We start from the raw sequence: 20,503 nt of genomic DNA, 5'->3' as shown, positions 1-20,503 counted from the left end.
GTGAAGCATTGTTCCGCTTACGGTGGGCCAGAAACAGTCATGTGACAAATCAGTACACTTGTACTGACATCTTAGAAGATCTGAAGCAAGGTTAGCCAACCAGAGATTGTATGTAAATGAATGCACTTTGACTGGCTGCAGATGGGTTCGGGCAAAATTCATTATCTCTGAGCCAATGAGGTACCAACATGTGCTAATTGCTGCTTCCTGAAAATGGCAGTGAAGATGAGGGCTCTTTTTTCTAAGGACCTTGAACCCCGTTCCCCTTTTTAATAGTAGTCTTAAAACCAGATTTCTGGACATTGTTAATAAAGCAATTCCCAATGCATGTTTCCAACACCGACTGAGCATTTCAGCGAGTGGAAAGATTTATTGCCCCTTGAGGCAAATATTGATCTCCCTGCTGCTGCACTCAATATTTATCTCGCAGCTCAATAAAACCGAGATGTAAACCTCAAGAGAAGTCAATACCTACTTATTATTTCCATCTTTGCCAATGTATATGCTTGATATAGACACACTGCAGGCCCCCGTCCCTTCAAGCAGACATTGGCATTTGCAAAGAGTGTGTTGGGAGAGTTCACTGTGGCAGCTGCAGGAAATTAAAAGCGTGGAGCTTGCCTCCTCAATATTTTCATCTTAGCTTCTCTTCTTTCCACAGATGACTCTCCCCACTTCGTTCCACACACACACAGAATAGGCACTGAATTATCCACTATCTAGATGCGCTGATCTCCCCAGAGCCCTGACGTCATACCACCCTGGCTATGACTGCAGCTGGGATTTTTATTCTGTGCAGCTCCCCTCTCTCTTTCAACCCATCCATGTTCATTCCATGCAATGTCTAAAACCCAGATGATGTCTATGCAAATATTACTCAAGCAAGTGCAATCCATCCAAGATGCATTACAGGGCAGCAGCCGCAGTAAATGAGAGTGCTTTGCGAAGTGACACACGGGAAGAAAAGAGGAGAGGAGAGTGTTTTCTCTCTGGATGGGGTTCACTCAAAGGTGGGCGGTAGGAAGGGACAGAGCGGGCATCTCCAATAACCTTTCATGCCGTACTAGTTGAGAATAAAACTCCTCCTTGATCTTCTGGGTGCCTCCTTTCAGCACCGCAGACAGCTCCCTCTGGGCCACTTGCATTCAGTTCAGCACCCAGCTACTTCTGGCCGCAATTTTCAGAGGTTGAAGGGATCTAGGCGCCCAAATCTGAGACGCCTAATGCCCTTGGTCCCTTTAAATATCTGAACCATAAATAATAAAGGGTTCAGATTAATTTGTGGGGTGGGCTGCAAATCCAGCACAAGTTAGCTAGAAAATGATTTGGTCATTTGCACTCTTTGGCCCTCCGGGGTTGTAACATGCACTGTGTCAGCGTGAGGTGAGTTTTGAGGTCCCCTGTGCAAAACATGGTGAAGTTTGATCTTTCTGGGCTTTGCAAGAGCTAAAGAAACCTAAGCTACACATTAATGAATGTCAAGCACCACCCCGAAATCATTATTCCTTAATATCTGCCTCATACGCAGCACCTTTCATCTGTAGCTCTCCACATCTTTACAAAGCTAGGTTTCAATAGTCCTATTTTCCTGTTGGGGGAACTAAGGCAGGGGGTGAATCAGCTGCAGTGCTGGGTATAGATCCTTTCACAAGTCCCAGGGCAGTCTCTTCATGGTGCCTCTTTTCTTCCCTACAGTCCCAACAGTAGTTCAACTGTATCAAAGCAAGCACTTTGTGTCAGTGATTAAACCCTGTGCGTGGGGCCAGGCACTCATTCTTACTGAAGACTTCATTGCTAGGTCTGTTAATAGCTGCTTTGGCCCAAGAGTTGAATTCCCCCTGGGTCAAGAGTGGGACAAAATATATGTGGGAGTCTACACATAGATGCACACAAATATACACATAGGCAAGTTCACAGGTAATCATGAGGCTTAAAATGTACACAGGCATCCCAAGAGGGTTATGATATAATGCCATATCTCTAAAGGGTATGAGGATACCTGGAGACAGCCCTGAAGCTATTTGCTCACATTCCAAGGATTGTAAGGATACGGCATTAACTCCCCTCGAGATGAAACCAAAGCATTTTGAGACACCAGAGAGATCCTGACTTGAGCACATTTATCCTTATTCAGAGCTTGCCTGAAGGAGATCATAAGCTTTTTAGAAGAAAAACATGGTTCTGTTGGCTCAGAAGAGCCCCCCCTCTGCCTCATTTGCGTATGTGGAAGATTTTGTTTGCCTGAGAAACTGAAAAGGGAAAAATGTTGAAGGAAGAGTGTTTTAAATGGAGCTTGATTCAAGGAAGTGAGACAACGTTCACTGCAGGGAGAGGGCAAGGAAAGGAGATGCCACTAGGAGTATTTGGAAGCACTTGTGACAATGGTAATACTTCTCATTTGCCTACGGGCGAAGATCTCAAGGTCAAGGCTCTGAGTCAGGAGTCAGAAAATAGGGGTCGCTGTGTGTCCTAGACAAGTTACTTTATTTTCCTTAGTTTCACTTGCCCGATCTGTAAAATGGGTTTAAAAATCCATCCTTTCTTCCATCCTTTGTCAACGCAGGTTAAAAGCACTTTCTGTCTGTACCGCATTATGCATAATTAGACCCTGATCTCAGCTGGCATCACCACAACAGAAGTAATTAACACACCGTCATGAGCTTTGGCTACAACCTCTCATTTTAAATAGGTATTATCCTAATTTGCAGCTACGCACATTGAGGCACGAGGAGATTAAGTGATTTGCCCAAGAGTACTGCATGAATCAGTAACTGACCTGGCCAGAAAACCTAAGTATTCTGGCTCCTCTCCCCATATTCTAGCCAGCTGATGCCCCCGCAATCCAAGTGAATCTGAAGGGATGCCCAGAAAGTCAAAACAAAGCTTATAATGACTATAAAATTTGGGGGCAGCCATTCCTTGAGTGTTAATGAAGCCACCCTGCATCTCTGTCATATCACAGGGATGACATACAGGTCCCTGGGGACACTGTCAACAGGAGGCAGTAACCTGCAGCGAGACGTGTAGTCAGATGGGTTTCCGAAGGGCCCCCCAACTCCCACACTCACAAGGGCCAGAGAAGTGACAGCGGGACTGACCTGCCTCCAGGTGACCCTATGCACCAATCCTTCCAAAATGATGCCAACAGCCAGCACATGACAAAGGAAGCTCTTGCACTCTGCTGGTGGGGGGCCTTCCTAATCCCATTCCCATTACACCCACCATCAGGCTGGCAAAGATAAGGGCTTGGTAAGGCAGTGTCCTACAGAGTGGTAGCCGCAGAGGCAAAGAATCTAGCCACAAGAACAGGTAACGGTATTACCAAGCACTTCTAAGGGTAGGGGGACTCCAGCGACCCAGCTCAGCCCCAGATATGGGTGGCCAGGGGCAAGACACTCCCTGTGGCTATCCCAAGTATATTCTATTAATAGGACACACAGCTGTGATGGAGCCCTGTCCATCCTTGCAGTCACCCTGGGGACAGGCTACCTTTCCAAACCCACCTACATCCCCAGGCCTGGGAGCAGCAGCCCATACTGACTCAGGATAGTATGATGTGCAGGAAGCCAGCAGGGATGAATGGATCCCAAAGGATTCAGATGGAGACCTTCCTAGTGGAGCTCCTCTCCCTGAATGCAGATGTTCTCGGCAGCCTTCCAGTGCCAGCTGGCTCCAGCCAGACACGGGCCTGATCTCTGATGCATCTTCATCAGAGACGATGCTAATTAAAGAGTTGCCAGGGCGATTTCCTCATTGATAGATGTAGCGGTTTGGAGAAGGGAACTCTGGCTCAGCGCAGTAACCTAGATGGTTCTGCTGGACAGTGGCATGGAGCCAAGACCTACCCTGATTTATGGCCCCAGCAGCTCCCTCCCAGGAGGAAGTGCTTTGCCTGTGATAACTGAATAACAGGGTTTGCTCTCACAGACCCAGTGCTGTGAGCCCTGCCTGGACAAACAGACCCGCTGCATTCACTGCTCCTCATCTGAGTTCAGGGTGGCAAGACCAAACTCACACAGAGGTTGATTAAAGTCCAGTGAAAATAATGGAAAGACTCCTGTTGACTTCTCTGGGTTCCCATCAAGGGTGTGGTTACCCCATCGTCCAATGAAATATGTGTGTAGGGTTGCAACTCCTGTGTGCCTACAGGTTTTCATAGATCTAGTGCACCTTCCAACATAACTTTTATACTTAAGCACTGCTTCTCAGTTACCCATCCTCGCTGAAATGCAGTCAGCTTTTAATGCAGTGCATTGGCCTTTTAATACTGCAAATCTACGTGGAAGTTTAAGCTAGACTGCCAGGACAAATTCCTTTAACCATTGAAGCAACTGCAAACAAGCAACGTATGAATTCATATTCCTATCCACAGCATTTCCTACCCAACCGTCTCCAAATCTTTCATAACCTTCACCTGAGCCAAGTAAACATGGTTATTCTGCTTCCGCACAGAGAACAGAGACAGAGACTGGTTCAGTGACTTGACCAGGGTCACACAGTTTGTTACTTGAGGAGCTGTCAGCAAAGTGTCTCTGGGTTTCCCTGGAGGTCTCCTGTTGAAGCACTGATCAGGCCTAAGCCCCTGCTGAGACTGTGAATTGTAGCTACAGAACACTATGCACATGCCCTGAATATGATGAAAACAAAGCTGCTTCTGATTTGTGTGTATCTGGCTATCCCCTAACAGCCAGAAAGCCAGCAGAAAAAGCCCCCCCACCCCCCACCCCACCACCCCTCATCACCCACCGGCAGTACCTTGACACGATTGATGCTCACACCACTCATGCTTCCACTGCGGTCTACAAGAAATATAAACTCCCCCTGGGCTTTCCTGAGGTCTGGCTGGATGTTCCTCAGGTTGGGGCAGAAGTTCAGCATGATCACAGGATGGTGAGGAAGGTCCTTGTGCAGCCGTTTCCTGATGATTTCTGTCTGTAACACAGAAGATGAGCTCTTTAGAGGGAACGTGCCAGCATCCCTGCCCCTGTCAAACCTCTCCAGATTACTTCCCCTTCCCCCGACTCCTTTTCCCTCTAGGAGTGAATTGGAGCAGCATTAGGTGACACCACAGTAAAAGTGCCCCAGCCTTCAACCCCTATGAAACCGCCTGTGAGGAACGACATACCTGATTTCTGTCAGTGGACAGCACCCAGGGCAAATGCTGGGCACTTGGCTGGGATGGTTTAGTGACCCTACCTTGAGTAGGAGGCTGGACTAGATGACCCTGAGAGGTCCTTTCCAGCCCTGCCTTCCTATGAATCTATGATCCCATGAAACCAGTGAAGATAACACCAGGTAGGGAGTATATGAATGCACAAGAAAGGCAGCTGCAAGTAGGAATAAGCATCTCCCCACAACAGATCACTAAACACTCTCTTAATTCAGCCTCACAAGAGCAGGTAGGTTGGTGTTATGATCATTCCCATTTTACAGCTGGGTAAACAGAGGCAAAGAGTCATTAGTGACTTCTTCTTCGTCACTAAGCTTCAGAACTGGAATCAAATCTCAGGGGGTAGTAGGTTATATTTTAATGGGATTCAATGGCTGGTTCTGTTAACTTCTTCTGTTCTGCTTTTTCCTACCCATTCTTGTTATCATATTTTATTGCCTAAATCAAAAGCCTATAAAATAATCTGACCCACCATTCAAGATATAATTACAATAGCATCTGGCATGATATATAGTTTCTTTATGGCCCGTTATATCTCAAATTTAATGGGTTTCTGCATTTTGTTTAATATTACTTGATGTATTGATCCTCACTAAAAAGATCTATAAAATTAAATGAAAAAAAAAATCCAGTGATGGTTTTATAATCTCCTCTGTGATGGCTGCAAAAGGCAGCCCTTGACAGATCACCTCCTCTGGAGTGAAATCATAGCCTCCTCGCTCCTTATGGTGCCGCACTGACTACATCAGTGGAGACTCTGGCCTCTTGTTCCCAGTTATGCAATACTGAAACATGCTCTGAAGCAAACACTTTGATTGTTGTCAGTTCATAAATAAGGCTACTGATGCTCTCTGATTGCAGGAGAAGTTATGAAGACCTTTGCTCAAATAACTGGACTTATTTTAGACAGCCGGTGGGTCTCTCATTCCCAGAGCCTGCTATAAATTAATTACTAATCCTTTTTTTCCCCATATTGGTCTGATCATAATGCTGACACCTTCCCTCACCCAAGGAACAATTTGGATTGATCTGCACATGCAGGCTTCATTTCACAGCTACCCAGGCAGAAATTTTCTCACCAGCCACCTATGGAAATGTACGCCATATTTAAAGGAATAAGCTGAGTACCCTGCAGGTACATTAGCCAAGATAAAATGACCAGAACTATTGGCTCTCATGCTTTAGGGCATACATTGATCCATCACTGCCTGGGGGTGGGGGTTAGGAAGGCCTTCGCCTGCCTTCATGTAATGTTACTTTTTTTAATACCTTCCTCAAGATTCCAGCAATGATCTCTGTCAGAAGATCAGACAAAATGGATCATCATTCAGATTCAGGGAGGTAATTGCTACGTAACTTCATATAGATTGTAGTAGCACTTCCTTTGATCAACATCAAAGGCCTAACCCTGTGTGTTCCTCAGCCCCTCCTGGGAAAGCACCTCTTTTGCTGAGTATTTCTGTGGCCCTCTTCTCCCTAGTATCTGAATATGTTGCAGTGGGTTATGATATTTATCTCACAGTTCCCTGTGACGGAGAATGTAGCATCCCCATTCTACAAATGACAAATTTAGGAGCAGGGTAGATTAAGTGACTTGCCCTAAGTTATATGCTGGGGCCGCAGTAGGAACTGAATCAGGTCTGGATCTAAGTCTATGGCCTAAGCACTGGTTTATCCTAGAGTGGAGGATGCCAGCACTTTCCAGGAGGAGCTGAGAACCACACATGATCAGGGCCTGATCCCGCTAAGGTCCAAATGCACAGGACTCCCATTTGCCTTCAGAGGGAGATGTGTAAAGAAATCTTTGTGCAGTCAGAGCTGTTGTGGCTCAGCTAGGGAAGATAGCATTTCATTTGCCCCCTACCTTCTGCCTCCCCCTATACCATTATCCAGTTATAATAAACTAATCAGATCTCGTCAGCTGCCAACTGATTCCAGGAACACATTTGTCCCCATAATCTTGCTAGCTAATGAGCACTCAAATCATCTGCATAACAAACTGAAGAAGGGAAGTGAATTATCATGCACCACTGAAATTTTGGAGCTAATTCGTTTAAGCCAAGAGGTGATCAACGTCATGCTCTCAGCAGCAGCAATCCTAGCCTGTAATCTACCCTGGACACCTTTGTCAATGGCTCCTGTGTGAGGGACTAAGTCATGATCTCAGAGTCTGAGGAGTCCAGCATAGTCATGCCTCTGTCACAGTACCAGCCACACTCAGCTGCTATGTTCTCAGCGTGAATGCTCCCCCAGTCCCTCCTGGTCCCGGGGGCAGAATTCAGATTTGAAAACAGGCCTGGAATTATACCCACCAGATAATTTGACAGCTTTAAGACACAGAATAATTAGTCAGGCTTCAAAGCCATGGGGTGGGACATTCGTATCCTTCCACCTGCTGCACTCAGAAGGCAATTAAAGAAGAAGCCTGCAGTGTAATATAAATGAGGTTCTCATGCTTGCCTCTAATTGCGAAGGAGAGAAAAGACTTCACTCCAAAAATTTGTCAACATGTTTCAAATGTAATGAAAAATCATCACAACAACAACCCAGAGAGCTGCCTTTGTGATAGCCTGAGGAGGCCCAGGAAGTGTGTGGTAGTCTGTAGACCACAGCATGGGCGTGGGAGGTAGGATTAAGAGCATAAGTGATGCCATACTGGGTCAGACCACAGGTCCCCTACCCTGGCTAATTGTTGTGTTCTTGTGCTAAGGCTGGTGATGTCTCATTTGGTGACCAGGTCACTGAGGCTAAAACGATTGATGGGGGGGGCACTGATGCATGTGTGAGTTCAAGCCACTCAGACTGCTCTGCAGAAACACCAAACACTCAAAATCCCACCCACTGCCAGCTTCACAGATAACTTGTGTGCGACACTACAGACCTGTGCATTTAAATCAGGAAACTGGCTGTGTTCTGGATTGCAAATCTATCCATGCATGTCAGTACCCAACTGGCATGTGTACTTTTGATTAAGCGCTTAGCAGTCCCGCCCACTCCAAAAAGCTCTAGTCTAAAGTCTTTTGTATCAATATCGACCACACAGATGAGGTCATTGAAGAGAGGCTCATCCACCGTTTCAAATTTTCTGGAATATTTGCCAAAAATCCTGCTATGAATATTTCTTATTCATTAGTCAATGGAATAAGCATTCATTCCCATCCCGTTGCCCTTCTGTCTGGCTAAAGATTCCCAGCCAAGGGGAACAAGCTCATTGGGAGCGTTTGTTTCAGACATGCTACTTTCAACAGCACCCAAGAGGCATGGCGGCAAATATCACATCTGGCCATTCCCCAGCCTGAATAACCAGGTAACCATTTATAGCTGGGAGCAGCCTCTGGCATTGCTCTTATGTAAGGCTTGGCCTCATCACTCAGAAGCCAGGTCAGGGCTCCCTAACCACTCCATAAGCATGGCCCGATAACAAACCCAAGTAATAGCACTTATATAATTAGGCCTTTACTACAGGTACCTGATATAGGACATATTTATTTAGCATCCATCTTTTCCTACTGTATTATTCCAAATTATTATGGTCACTATTGCAAATAATAGATTTAATACTATATCATGTTAATTCCCTGCAGAATGAACCATGGAACTACAGTTACATATGAGTGTATAATCTACCATTCCACATCAGACCCATAGTCTCTGCTGTACAGCATCCTGCCTCTGAAATGAGGCTTATGGCTGGGGAGAAAATTCTTCACTGCTCCTTGTTTAACTAACCATGGGAGAAATTCAGTGAAGGACTTACTGCCCATAATCATTAGAACTGTATTATGCATGTAGTGTATAACTGGATATATTCTGCTATTAGTACTAATTATACTACTTATAACAATGATAATAAACTTGGGTAGTACAATTTACCTTGTACTGATAAATCAATATTTACTTTCCCAACCCAGGCCCTTGCGACAAACTCCCAAGTGCAGTCAACATTTATTTACTGCTAAAAGCTCTGTTTTCTTATATCTAAATCTTCCCCAATTGCCAGCCAGAAGCCCATCTCAGGAGCAGGATACTGCACTGTGGGGATTTCTGGGATGTAATACAAAAAGTAAACTAAAAATCAATCATTTGCTGAATTAAACCCCAGCTAAGGGTAAAAGTCCATTCTCTCCTCACCTTCTTTTCTGCACTGGGGTCCTTCTTTGTCCCTTTAATAAAATCATTTCTTCCCTTCAGGTGTTGTTCATACTCTGCAGGGGTCATGTCACCTTCTTCCATCAAGATATGAGGCATATGGGGTTCTAGAAGAGAAGGAGCAAAGGGCACATTTAGACTTCTAGTTTGGGAGACACAGAGGGGCACAGAATTGGGAAGATGCTGCCTTCAAACAGGCTCCAGAGGACAGTGGCCCACACTTCCAGGTGAACAATTTAATTCACATACGGGCCTAGAAATGTACTACCTGAAAAGTGCCAAGACCCACCAACTCCCCTTACTTCCAGGACAATGGGAAAGGACCCCTTGGAAGGGAACGGATGGCTGGCAGATGGCACGGCCCACCTACCGCTTGGATGGATTAGTATTTCCACTGGTCTGTCAAAAGTGTGTCTGTTGGCTAGCGTGATCATGATGCTCTTGGCAGAGCGGGCAGAGGGATCGGCATCTGCCCGGATCTCATGCGTTGGGCTTTCAACACCTGCGTGGGAAAGACAGAGGTCAGGTGGGAGCAGTGCTGGCAGATCTGTGGAGAAGCTATTTGTGGAGCTGGATGAGGGGAGCTGGGCTTCAGGAGACCAGAGTAAGAGTGAGGAGACATGGGGTGGCTTCCCTACCCAGCAATAAGCTGCACTCACCCATCCCTGCTTCATCAGTGTCAACTCCAAGAATGGAGCACAGAGGACACCTGGGGACACCTGAAGCCACTTCTCCTGAGCACACTGGAAACCCGGGGCTTGAGCAGTGCCAGGAGCATCCTCAATGCCTCATTTTTGGCACTGGTGTGCCAGAGTGGGAGCAAGTGAGCAGGGCTTATTGCCTTGGAGACATGACTGAGCACTCCGTGGCCCCTGCGTAGTATACTAAGGGAGCAATGAGAGGCGGGGGTATAAAGGAACTGGGAGGGGTGTGTAAGGACCTGTGTACCAGCACATCTGGTATGCTGTCCACACTGTGCACCCCATGTCACCTCTTGCCAGCTCAGTGCAATGAAGCCATATTTGCAGAAAAGCAACCGTGAGAGGAAATCACTGCTCTTCAGTGCTCTTCAGCACTGCAGGTTAGGCAGGCAGATGGCTGAGGGAACCCTGCCCAGCTGGAACAGGGGTGTTCCCTTAGTGCAGGGGGCAGAGCCCTTGGTGGTAATTCCAAGCAGGTCTGGCTTCAGGCCCTGGCACTCTCACCTGCGAGCAAGCAGGGCCCTCGGATCTCCAGGTGGAAGCTGAACTCGTACTCGGTTGGGTTGGATGCCTCACTCTCCAGCAGCCGGGCCAGACACAGCTTCTGCCCTTGATCCAGGCCCCCAGCTCCAGAGTTATGCCTGTCTCTGTGAGGAGATGAGACTGTGTGAAGGTGGCACCCCTTGGACTTGCCCTCTCTGCTGCACTGCAAACATGCTATGGAGTCTGAGGGCAAAGCAATCAGTCACTCTCTCAGCTCCTAATGCAGCTGAAGCTTGTTTTTATGCAGCAACCTGAGCTTCAGTTCATAGCTCTCGGCTCAGTGCCATCCCCAGGGGCATGTCGCCTTCTGGGAAGCTCAGGAGAGGATGAAGAAACAGCCAGGTGGGCACTAAGCAAGACACCCAGACAGAGCCAAAGGCTATGGGATTGGAAATCATACGTGAAAGGGAGAAATGGACAGAAAATGGCCAGGAAGGGGGCTAAAGAGTAATGGTTATGTCAGGACATGACCCAGGGGGTGAGTGGGGGGCACCTCAGAGGAGAAGTGGGGTGTAGTAAGGCACACCAAGCCACGGGTCAGCTGCAAGGAGGCTTCTAACAAGAGAAGATGGGAGGTGTATCAGCATCAGTAGAGGCAATGGCCTTCCACAAAAACAGTCTGTTAGTCTGTGGCCTGGCCTTTGTACTCCTAATAGCTTGGAAGAAATTCAGGCCTAAACAAGCAGGCAGGTAAAGCTCTGTAGTTAGAGAAGTGATGGGGAAGGGGCAATCTCAGAGGATGCTGCTGAAGGAAACAGGACTCTACAGGCCTTTCTTTGGCACCTCTCACCACAGTGTCTGGGCGATACCTAAAACCCTCTGGCTTCTTTGCATGGTCCCTTACGCTCGGAGCTGATATCCAGAGAGGCTGGCAGAGTTCTCCATGTTTGACTGGGGGACGCTGGGCACGCACACAGCTGGGAGAAGAACCCTCACTGCCCCGCTTGGCAGTGTCTGAAGCTCCGAGGAGGTGCTGATGAAGATGGAGATGCTTTCCAGTGGAGGGATCATGCCCAGGTTAACCACAAAAAGGATCCTTTCCAAGTCCTCATCCAGCACAAGCCTTCCTGCACAGAGAGAAGGTCACACAGAGGAAATGCACTGGATACCTGCCAGGGGAGACACTCTTCCCTGCCAAGGTGACCTTGTCTGGGTCTCTCTCCTCCCTCAACAGCCCTTGGAAGTTGTTAGACAATGCCCAGCAGCATCCCAGTGCAATCAGGTGCATTGCCAAGACATTCAATCATAGCTGGTTGGGACTAAGATCTGCTTTCACCTTTCTTTGTAGCTCCAAAAAATGCCCGATCCAAAGCCCACTACAGTCAATGAGAGTCTTTCTAGGTCCCTTTATTTGAGCTTCCCCCTAATCATACCCTGTACACTCTCCCTTTCAGCATCCACTCTCTGCCACTGTGTGACACAGGAGACTGGGCAAGATGGACCTATTGTCTCATCCATAGCAATGGCAGTTCTTATGTTCTAAGTCATGTAGCCTTCAGAAACAGATGGACTTTCAGGCATACACCATATGAAGAAGGAAATGACCCAGCCTCAGCCCTCTGGTCCAAGCCCTCCTGATGCCACGTCATGAGCAAACCTGGCTGATGGGTCAACTGAGATTCCCCTATACCACAAAAACACTGAGCCCTTCTTACCGCTTCCATCTGGAGTCCTCCCACTGGAGATGTTGCTGCAGTCGAAGTAAGAGTCATCCATTTTGGCTTTGTCTTTGATCTGCACTGTCACAGCACGTCTGGACACAACAGCTTCAAACCCAACCACCGTGGTGTACTCATCCAGTGGGTACACAAAGAGACCTGCCAATGGGAGGAGACGCAGCATTAAGGGTTCCTTTCTCTGGCAGGAGCCAGCACTGGGGGTGGAGAAAACCCTAGGCCTATAAAAAATGACATTATGGGCTTGGTTCTCAGGTCCAGCACTTTTGCAATTGAAAGGGACAAGCAAGTGCCCAGATCCCCACCTGAGAAGTCATCTGATCTGATTCCTGGGACAGAGCTCATCTGGCATAAAGCTGGTGCCTGTTTCGCAGATTCTCAGCAGTGCGGCCCTTGGGGATCAAAGGCAGTGTCTGGAAATTAGAAGAGTCCTTAGGCTTCTCCAACTTATCCTAGCACAAGGGACCTGGGCTGGAGCTGTTGCATCTTGAGGACTAGCTTCCCAGTGGCTCCCAAATAGTTCCCACTGCACAAGAAAATCTGGACCAGAGGTGGGTATTACAGGGAGACATCTAAGGAGGACTCAGAAGATAAAACCAGTGCCAGGAGTTACCCTTCTCCCATAGTGACCCTGGCACCTGAGGAATACAGCCTTTACTCTGTGGACAATAGGACCTCCTTTGGGAACTTACCTTCAAAAGGATGGGCCTCTGGGTTGGCATATGTCAAAGAGGCTGTCATCCCAAAGGCATAGCCACTGACGCATGAGGTGACCTCGGAGGCTGTGAGTGGAAGTGGGCAGCTGGTTGTCCGGTTGATAAGCCCAGGCATCTTGCTTAGAGTCTATGGGTGGCTCAAGTGTCAGGACCTGCAGCAAACTGGAGACAGGAGGAAGGACATGAGCAACATGAAAGAGCCCTGACAGCTGGAATCCCATATTCCCATCACCCCACATTCACTTCTGCAGCTCTGGGGTTGGCTGCAGAGCTACAGCTTGGATTTCCTATTGCCCAGCTACTTGGAGGCATCAGCTATCTTGGACCTCTATCTCCTCATTCCCTGCAGTGCCCACAGCCTCACCAAGGGCTTTCAAGATACTTGGATATTCCAGAAAACTGTTGGCAGGGCAGCCTGTATCTCAGCACAGACATGGACTCAGTTTCTAGCAGAATGTGGAACTGGAGAGATCTCTGGGCTGAACAAAAGAATCCAGTTGGCAAGCACTGGTTATAGCTTCCTCCCACCGACCCGCTTTCTTTCCTCTCCCTTCATAGCACAGCAGCACAGAGTGGGACAGGTGCTAGTGAGATGCAACCACACCACCCTTTTGTCCAAAGCTGCGCCCACATCCATGGAAGGGCAAATGGGTGGATGACTGGGTTTGACTGGCATGAGTATCTCCATCCTTTGCTTTCCCAAAGCAGGCATTCATCCTACCAATCTGGGGTAAAGCACCAAGACAGACAGACAATGACTGTGTGAGGATCTGCTTCGGCCAGGAGGAAGAATTAATTCCTACTTGACAAGGGAGAATGAATGTCCTCACCAGGGAAGGAAAGATGAGGCAGCCCAGATGAGTAACACATTTTAAGACCGTAATGATGGAAAGATGCTGTATGAATACAAGGTATTCTGCCCACTACCTAGGAATGCCTTGGAGCTAAATCTGGCTGAAGGATAAAGCCTGAACCAAGCAATGCACTGATATTTCACCATGAGGCTTAAATTGCCCTCCATTGTATCAGTTTGTTTTAACTGGTATTTAGCTTAACCTGTGTCTGCTTCTTTCCCAGACAAAGCTTGTTCAACATCTCGCCCAACTATACAATTGATCTAATCGAAGATATCACCAAAAGTCCTTGCATCTTACAAAGTGATAGACAGACAGATATTCTTGTCTGCCTAGAGTATCTCTGCCTCTTAGCAGACACCCCCACAACACTGGCCATATTAATTCATCTCTTTATTGTTGTTGCATTTCAGGAAATTGGAATGCTGGCCCCCCACCCCAGCCCCCCAAACCCTCAGCTCCAATGTCCTGCGTCTCCACTTCCCTCTTGCAAAGTATGACTCACTTTAATAACTCCTTAAGAGAGCTGCTCATATTTTAAGGAGTTGCCTCTACTGGTTCTGTTAATTAAATTTCCCTTGCAACTCTGCTCCCTCCTAACCTGTTCTCTGTTCTAGCTAATCTTCTCCCAGCCTGACTGGCAGATGCATTCAGGTAAGGGCCTTGCAGGGGGTTTCTGTCCTCAGCCATCTCCCAGGGGTAGCTTCTGTCTAGCTGCTCCTCTGCTGGCTCTGGATGCTTTAAACCAGACTTTACAAGATCCATAAGGCGGGGGCAGCAATGGAAAACATCAGCTGTCTCTCATTTCCTGGCAGCCCTGTGTTATTAAAACCACCTCGAAATGCAAATGTCCTAGAAAGGGCACACAACAGTCATCAAGACTCATTCCTTGCTGTGGAAAAGCAGCAGCAGCAGCCGATCAACTTAAGAGGCTAAAACAAGGCAGCAAAGTGAGAAGGGCCAGCAAAGACTGTAAGAGGGAGGAACAGAACCTAAGGGTCCAGTGGGGCTGGGAGTCAGGGCCAGTGGGTATGGGATCCCAAGGGTTGCTGGGACTTTAACAAGACTGGATAATAGCTATGGAAGAAGGACAGCAGAAGTCTGAAACACAATGAACTAATAATAATGTTTTGCAGTTCCAGGACATCTTGCACTTGAGGATCTCTGTGTCAGTCATTCCTGCTGAAGCCTCTCAGCCTTCATTGGATACAGTGACAGATAGGAACAGAGATGTGTCCAAAGGGAGCTTGTGGCAGATCTGGGAATAAAACTCAGTGCTGGCTGCCAGTCCCCTGCTCTAGGCAAAAGGACTCACACTTTGTTTGCAAAACTCATCACAGGAGGGTTAGACGCTCCAACAGTGACAGATCTGTCTCCAGTCTAATGGCCCATGGGACCGGTCTCGTTTAAGCACTTGATCCAACAATACAAGTGACTTGGGAGCTCAGCTGGGGAACAGCCCCACACAGGAACCACTTAACAGGGTCTCTGTTTGGGAAAGAAAACGTTGTTCATATCTGTGCCTCTGACAGGCAGAGAGAGACCACAAAAAGCCAATGACATGCATGTAAAAAAAAACCCCACAGGACAAGGTGTTGGATGCTTAGCAGGACTAGGCAGCTCATATATCTAGCTAGTTTACCCTATTGCCTTTCAAAGTAGTGATGACACCACTGACCAGACAGTCTGGGAAACCCAGGCTCCTCCAAACAATAAATCTGGAGTCTGGCAGGATTGCGAATGGAGTCCTGCTACACAGGGAGATCATGAGCATAAATGAGCCATTGAGACAGAGCATCTCCAGCCAGCAAAGCCCATCGTGACTTTGGGGAGTAGTAGAAATGCCGGATGGGAAAGAAGGAGGCTGAATGACATGATCAAGGAAAGTAAGATCTGAAAGGGGAAAAAAGAGAGGACAGGAGGAGGAAGACTGAAGAGAGGAACGGGGGAGCCAACTGAGCCAGGCTGGCAGCCTGATGAGGTATCGCTGTTATGCCACCCAGGGTCAGTGAGGTGAGAACCGAGCCCCTGGTCTCCACTTCTCTGCTCTGGAGGAAGTTGAGGAGCATGCCTCCTCCTGGGATGACCAGCCATAGTATAGGCAGCCAGGCCATCTCTGGCTGCACAGCCCAGGCTGAGACGCAGGGAACAGCAAAGACTTCAAGGCAACACAGGCTGTGTTTGAGACCCAAGGGCAGCTGTCTGGGGAGATTGCTCATCCTCACCAAGGAAGGGCCAGACAGAGGACAAGAGACAATGATGAGCTTCAGAGACAAGATGATTTATAGCAGCCACATAAATAACATCTCAAAGTGCCATGGTTTGCTGACTCTCAGCCTCTGCTAGTGATGGGAAAAGCAGTCTGGCCAGAGGGGTGGTAAATGAGGGTCTGCAGGGAAGATCATCCCCAATTAGCTCTCACCTCACCAAGACAGGACAGCTGTGGGGCCTCCAGCTGGTAGAGGAAGCATGTCTATGCCCAGTGAGAGGGTTGGCAACCACTTTTGTTACAACCTACAGGAGTTCCTAGAGGGCCCATGTAAGGCCAGAGCCCTGCTGAGCTGGGTACTTCTGAGCCCTACAAAAGTAAGAGAGAGGAAAAATTATCAAGAAGAACTATCACAGTGCAGTTATGGCAGAACAGGGCCAAAAGTTTCCTCAGGCCCAGGGCAGTGCTTAACCACAGCCTTTCCTCTCCAAACCGAAGGGAGAAGAGAAAGAGAGGATGGGGACAAGCCAGCTCCAGCACTGGGAGTGGCCACTTCTCCCTTCTGGCCCTTCACATGCCTCTTCCTCAGCCTGGAAAGGTATTGAGGCCACATCTCTCTTCTCAGACCTTTTCCTGGTGGGATTTATAAGCCAACCTCACTCTTTATCACTGCGGGACCTCTACTCCCTGATTCCATCACACCGGCTATGCTCCCACCCAGTGCTTTGTCCTCAACAAGAACTCGGCAAAGCAGACAAGGACTTCTTGTCCCAGAACACAGAGCAGTGCAAAGCACGCCTCGGCTCATTCACAGTCAGGTGGGCACCAGCAACAGCCTTCCCATGAACAGATTCAGAACGGTACCTGCCATGAGTCACTCTCAAACAGCCTCTGTTTCGTTAGGCTTCTCCTGGTGGCCCATCCCTACTGCCTACCCTCCCCTGCCTGCGTGTGAAGCCAGGAGCTGCCGTAGGCTCTGCCCTTCCAGGGCGCCAGCCCCCTTCGTCACCCTTGACAGAATGCAGCCGTGAATAATTTTCACTTTTTCAGCGTAGCAGGGCTCGAAGCACCAGAGATGGCTTCCAGCAAAGCACAACCCAGGACTTTGGGAAAGCAACAGTGCTTTAAAAACACTGAGATTTCTCTACCTGCTGCTGTGCTCTGGCATGTTTTTATCTCAAGTCTGCATGGAGCTATTGGCTTTCCTGGGCTTTCCTAGACATTTAAAACTCTCCTTGGTGGAAAGAAGACTCAGATCAACCTGCAAACATTTCCAAGCCTTCTGCCACATGTTCAAGAGGACAGGCAAGTCAGTGCATTGTCCTGGGTGCTGCCCAAACCCCTGGTGAGAGACACTTCCTGTCCCAAAGAGGTTGTAATCAAAACAGGGAATCGAGAGAGCCAGGGTCACACAGCATCAGTCAGGATTAGAGCCCAGGCTTCCTGCCTCTCAGCCCAGCACCCCATGAGTCTAGGTTGAACCTGCCTCAAAGCCTCCCTCACTTCTCTCAGCGCTGCGCCGCGAGTCTAGTGGCCAAACACGGAGCACAGGCTGTGCACTGCAATCTGGCGAACCTGTGCAGAGAGCTCTTTCTGCTGCTTCACCTTCAAAGGCCCTTAAAATGGCAAAGAGAAAATGGCAAAAGCTGCTGGAGAAGGCACTGTGGAGCGGATGGGAGGCGAGGGACCGGTGCTGCGCTGCAGTTCGTGTCAAGCATGCCATTAAGTGTCTACAGCGGAAAGAAGGATGCTGGGGGGAGGTAGAGAACGTATGGAGAAAAGGAAGGGAAGAAGCAAGGGTCTGCAGTCAGGCAGCGCTGCCAGGCAGCTTATAGTATTGTGAGCTCTGAGCTCCCCTCTCCACTCTTCGCAGGGAGCTCTGACTGCCCTGCTCTCTGCTGATGAGCTGCCCACTGGGCAGCCAACAGCCCCCAGTTCTCCATACCACTGCCTGCCTCCTGGATTCCTTTCACTTCACCTTTTGTTCTCCGAGCCAGACAAGTGGTGTTGTCTTGCTTTGTCTACACACAGTAGAACTGGACCCGAGGTACCTGAATGGTGGGCTAGCTCGCCTCTACAAAGAAAAAGCAAAAGGGAGCTGCTTTCCCTCTAAGCATCCTTAAAACTAAGCTCCAGATGCTAGTGTGAGCCTGGGTAACTGTGCACACACCACCCTACCCCACCTGATCTCAGCTGTGCACTCTGGGCATGCATGAAAGGAAGCTGAATTGCAACTCACAGACCTGTTACCCTGCAAGGATAGTGAATGGATGAATGCAGGGATTAATAAGCTGAGCTGCTACATTTCATGTAGCAAAAAGCAAAGGCGATGATGACTGCAGTGAGTATTACGGTGCTGCAGCAGCTGGACCTGGCCTCACACTGCCCACAGCTGATCAGATAAGCAGCCGTGCCTGAGACAGCTAACAGAGCCGGCAGCTGGCTTGCTGGATGCATCACAAATGTCCTGTGCTGGTGCTTTCTGACTAGTAGAGGTGGCCTGGTTCTGGGGCAGGGAAGGGAATAATCATTCATTGTTTGTAGGTCAAGCTCAAGACCATTTGCGCAGCTGCTGCTACTGCTGGGTTTCTGGTCCCTAGTGATGATCAGCTTCTCCTTCCAGCTATGGTGAGAGAGTTTACAGAAGAGTGAGCTATCATGCAATGGGGTTACACCCTGGCTGGGTTTATGCTGGGGTAATAAGGAATGAGCTGATCCTGCACCACAGTTACGCAACAGTAGCAGAGAGGTGTGAAGCAAGCAGAGCCTTGTCATCATCAGGAACAAACCACTGCACACAGTTTGTAGGCAGCATTTACTGAGCTCCAAGGGCCTCCTCCAAGGTCACTGTGCTAGGCTCAAGTAACATTGCTGTGTCACACTTCGGTTTCAACAAAACAGCAGGAAATCAACAGATCTTTTGATCCCGTGATCTCTTCTGAAACCCATCTAAGAAGCCAAGTTGGTTGCAGAAGATGATGATGTGGGTTGTTGTGTCATGCAGAACTTCTGTGTAGGTTGGGGGCTCCCAGCCAGCTTGCCCCCAGCACCGTGCAGGACCCAAAGCATGTCATTTAAGCACTGTGGGCCAGTAGAGAGAGTCCAACCTGCACTGCTGATACCACAACACCAGTGGGCTCCATACACTGACACTACCCTGGTGATGCAGAGCATGGTAGAGGACCCACTGGTAGGCAGCCTTACTCACAGCAAGTGAAATCCAGACAGTGCTGGGAGTGCGCTTGTGTATCAGACATGATACATGAGTGCCAGAGGTGTATCAGACATGCTAGGAGTATCAGGACTTGCCAAACTTTTCCTCCTTCAATTAGATCCAGCGGCTCTGGTCTCTCCATACAGAATGCCATGTCCTGGGCCCATTTCCTGCCACCGACAGTACAGCAGGAAGCCTTCCAGAGGGATTCACTTGAATTCACTGGAGTCACACACTTCCCACCAGATTGTTCCTGAGTGGGTTTCAACATAGACTACCACGCTGTTGCCAGGACCACCTTCTAATTAGATTTGCAACAGAGGTCCTCCCTGCTCATGGGCACAATGCACAGGAGTGATAGTGCCAGGGTCTTGGCCCCTTTCCAGCTGGGAAATTATGTTCCATTTCAGCTGCATGCAGTACTTCACTTGCCATTAACTTTTGCATAGCTTGTTACAGAGCTGGTAGTTTCCACCCTAGAAGCACCCGCATTTCTGTGATGTCACGTGCTCCTTGAATGCTTCACAGTTGTCAAGAGAAAACCCTGGGCTGGAATGCTCTTTTGGAATGAGAAAGCATTAGAGAACCTGGTTCTCGGACGCATCGGTAAAATGCTGCCGTGGTACATGTGGCTCTGGGACATTCGCAGATGCAGGGCGACATCCCCAAGAAGTCGGACTCTCAGTCCTAGATCTAACTAGAAAGATGAGCCCTCCGACAGCACAGATTTCCCCAGTGCCATGGAGACACCTACTCTACACCAACTCTGAGGGACTCTTCCAGATTTCAGTCTTCTGTCCAGCCTAGCACTGAGATCACATCCACGTTCACATCATTTGATGAAGAGCGACAAGTTTTCCTGTGCTGGGTAAATATTCCTTCAGCTTCATTTGTATCAATCAACACTGACATCCAGTGGCCTGTCAGGACGACTACAGCTGGGCATGTCTTGCAGAGATCAATGAGAGCGAGCTTCCCTCCCATGCTCCACTGTCCAAGCTAAAAGCAGTATAACCTATTGCATTATGACCATTCATTATTGCTCTCATTTCCAAATGAAGTCAGTGGCTGTGAAAGGCACCAGGTGCCTGGAACTGGAAAATAAACTTCTGTTTGCCTGCAGAACCAGTAAAACTGAGGCAATAACTCCATGCACTTCCCAGAACTGCCTCACCAATGCACCTCAAGCCTGTTTGGGAAAGATCACCTCTACAGAGACCAGCCTCCAAGGCTTTAACCATAAAATGAAGGATGCCCATAACATACAGTGT

General features: G+C 48.5%; 1 protein-coding gene across 1 annotated transcript in view; it reads right to left on the bottom strand.

Annotated features, from left to right (window-relative positions):
- VWA5B1 (von Willebrand factor A domain containing 5B1) overlaps positions 1-20,503 on the bottom strand; it is a 59,089-nt gene that overhangs the window by 33,115 nt on the left and 5,471 nt on the right. The window contains exons 3-9 of the mRNA XM_090024224.1: positions 12,932-13,117; positions 12,219-12,380; positions 11,408-11,630; positions 10,525-10,667; positions 9,690-9,821; positions 9,302-9,426; positions 4,756-4,932 (exon numbers count right to left, since the gene is read on the bottom strand). Of these exons, the coding sequence (XP_089880350.1) occupies positions 4,756-4,932; positions 9,302-9,426; positions 9,690-9,821; positions 10,525-10,667; positions 11,408-11,630; positions 12,219-12,380; positions 12,932-13,070 (1,101 nt within the window). The 5' untranslated portion in view covers positions 13,071-13,117. The remainder of the gene's footprint in view (positions 1-4,755; positions 4,933-9,301; positions 9,427-9,689; positions 9,822-10,524; positions 10,668-11,407; positions 11,631-12,218; positions 12,381-12,931; positions 13,118-20,503) is intronic.

This window comes from Crocodylus siamensis, chromosome 12 (assembly GCF_052110815.1).
Source record: "Crocodylus siamensis isolate JL-2025a chromosome 12, ASM5211081v1, whole genome shotgun sequence".
Taxonomy (NCBI): domain Eukaryota; kingdom Metazoa; phylum Chordata; order Crocodylia; family Crocodylidae; genus Crocodylus; species Crocodylus siamensis.
The sequence above is the reverse complement of the archived record's forward strand: the minus strand, read 5'-3'. Positions and strand labels throughout refer to the sequence as shown.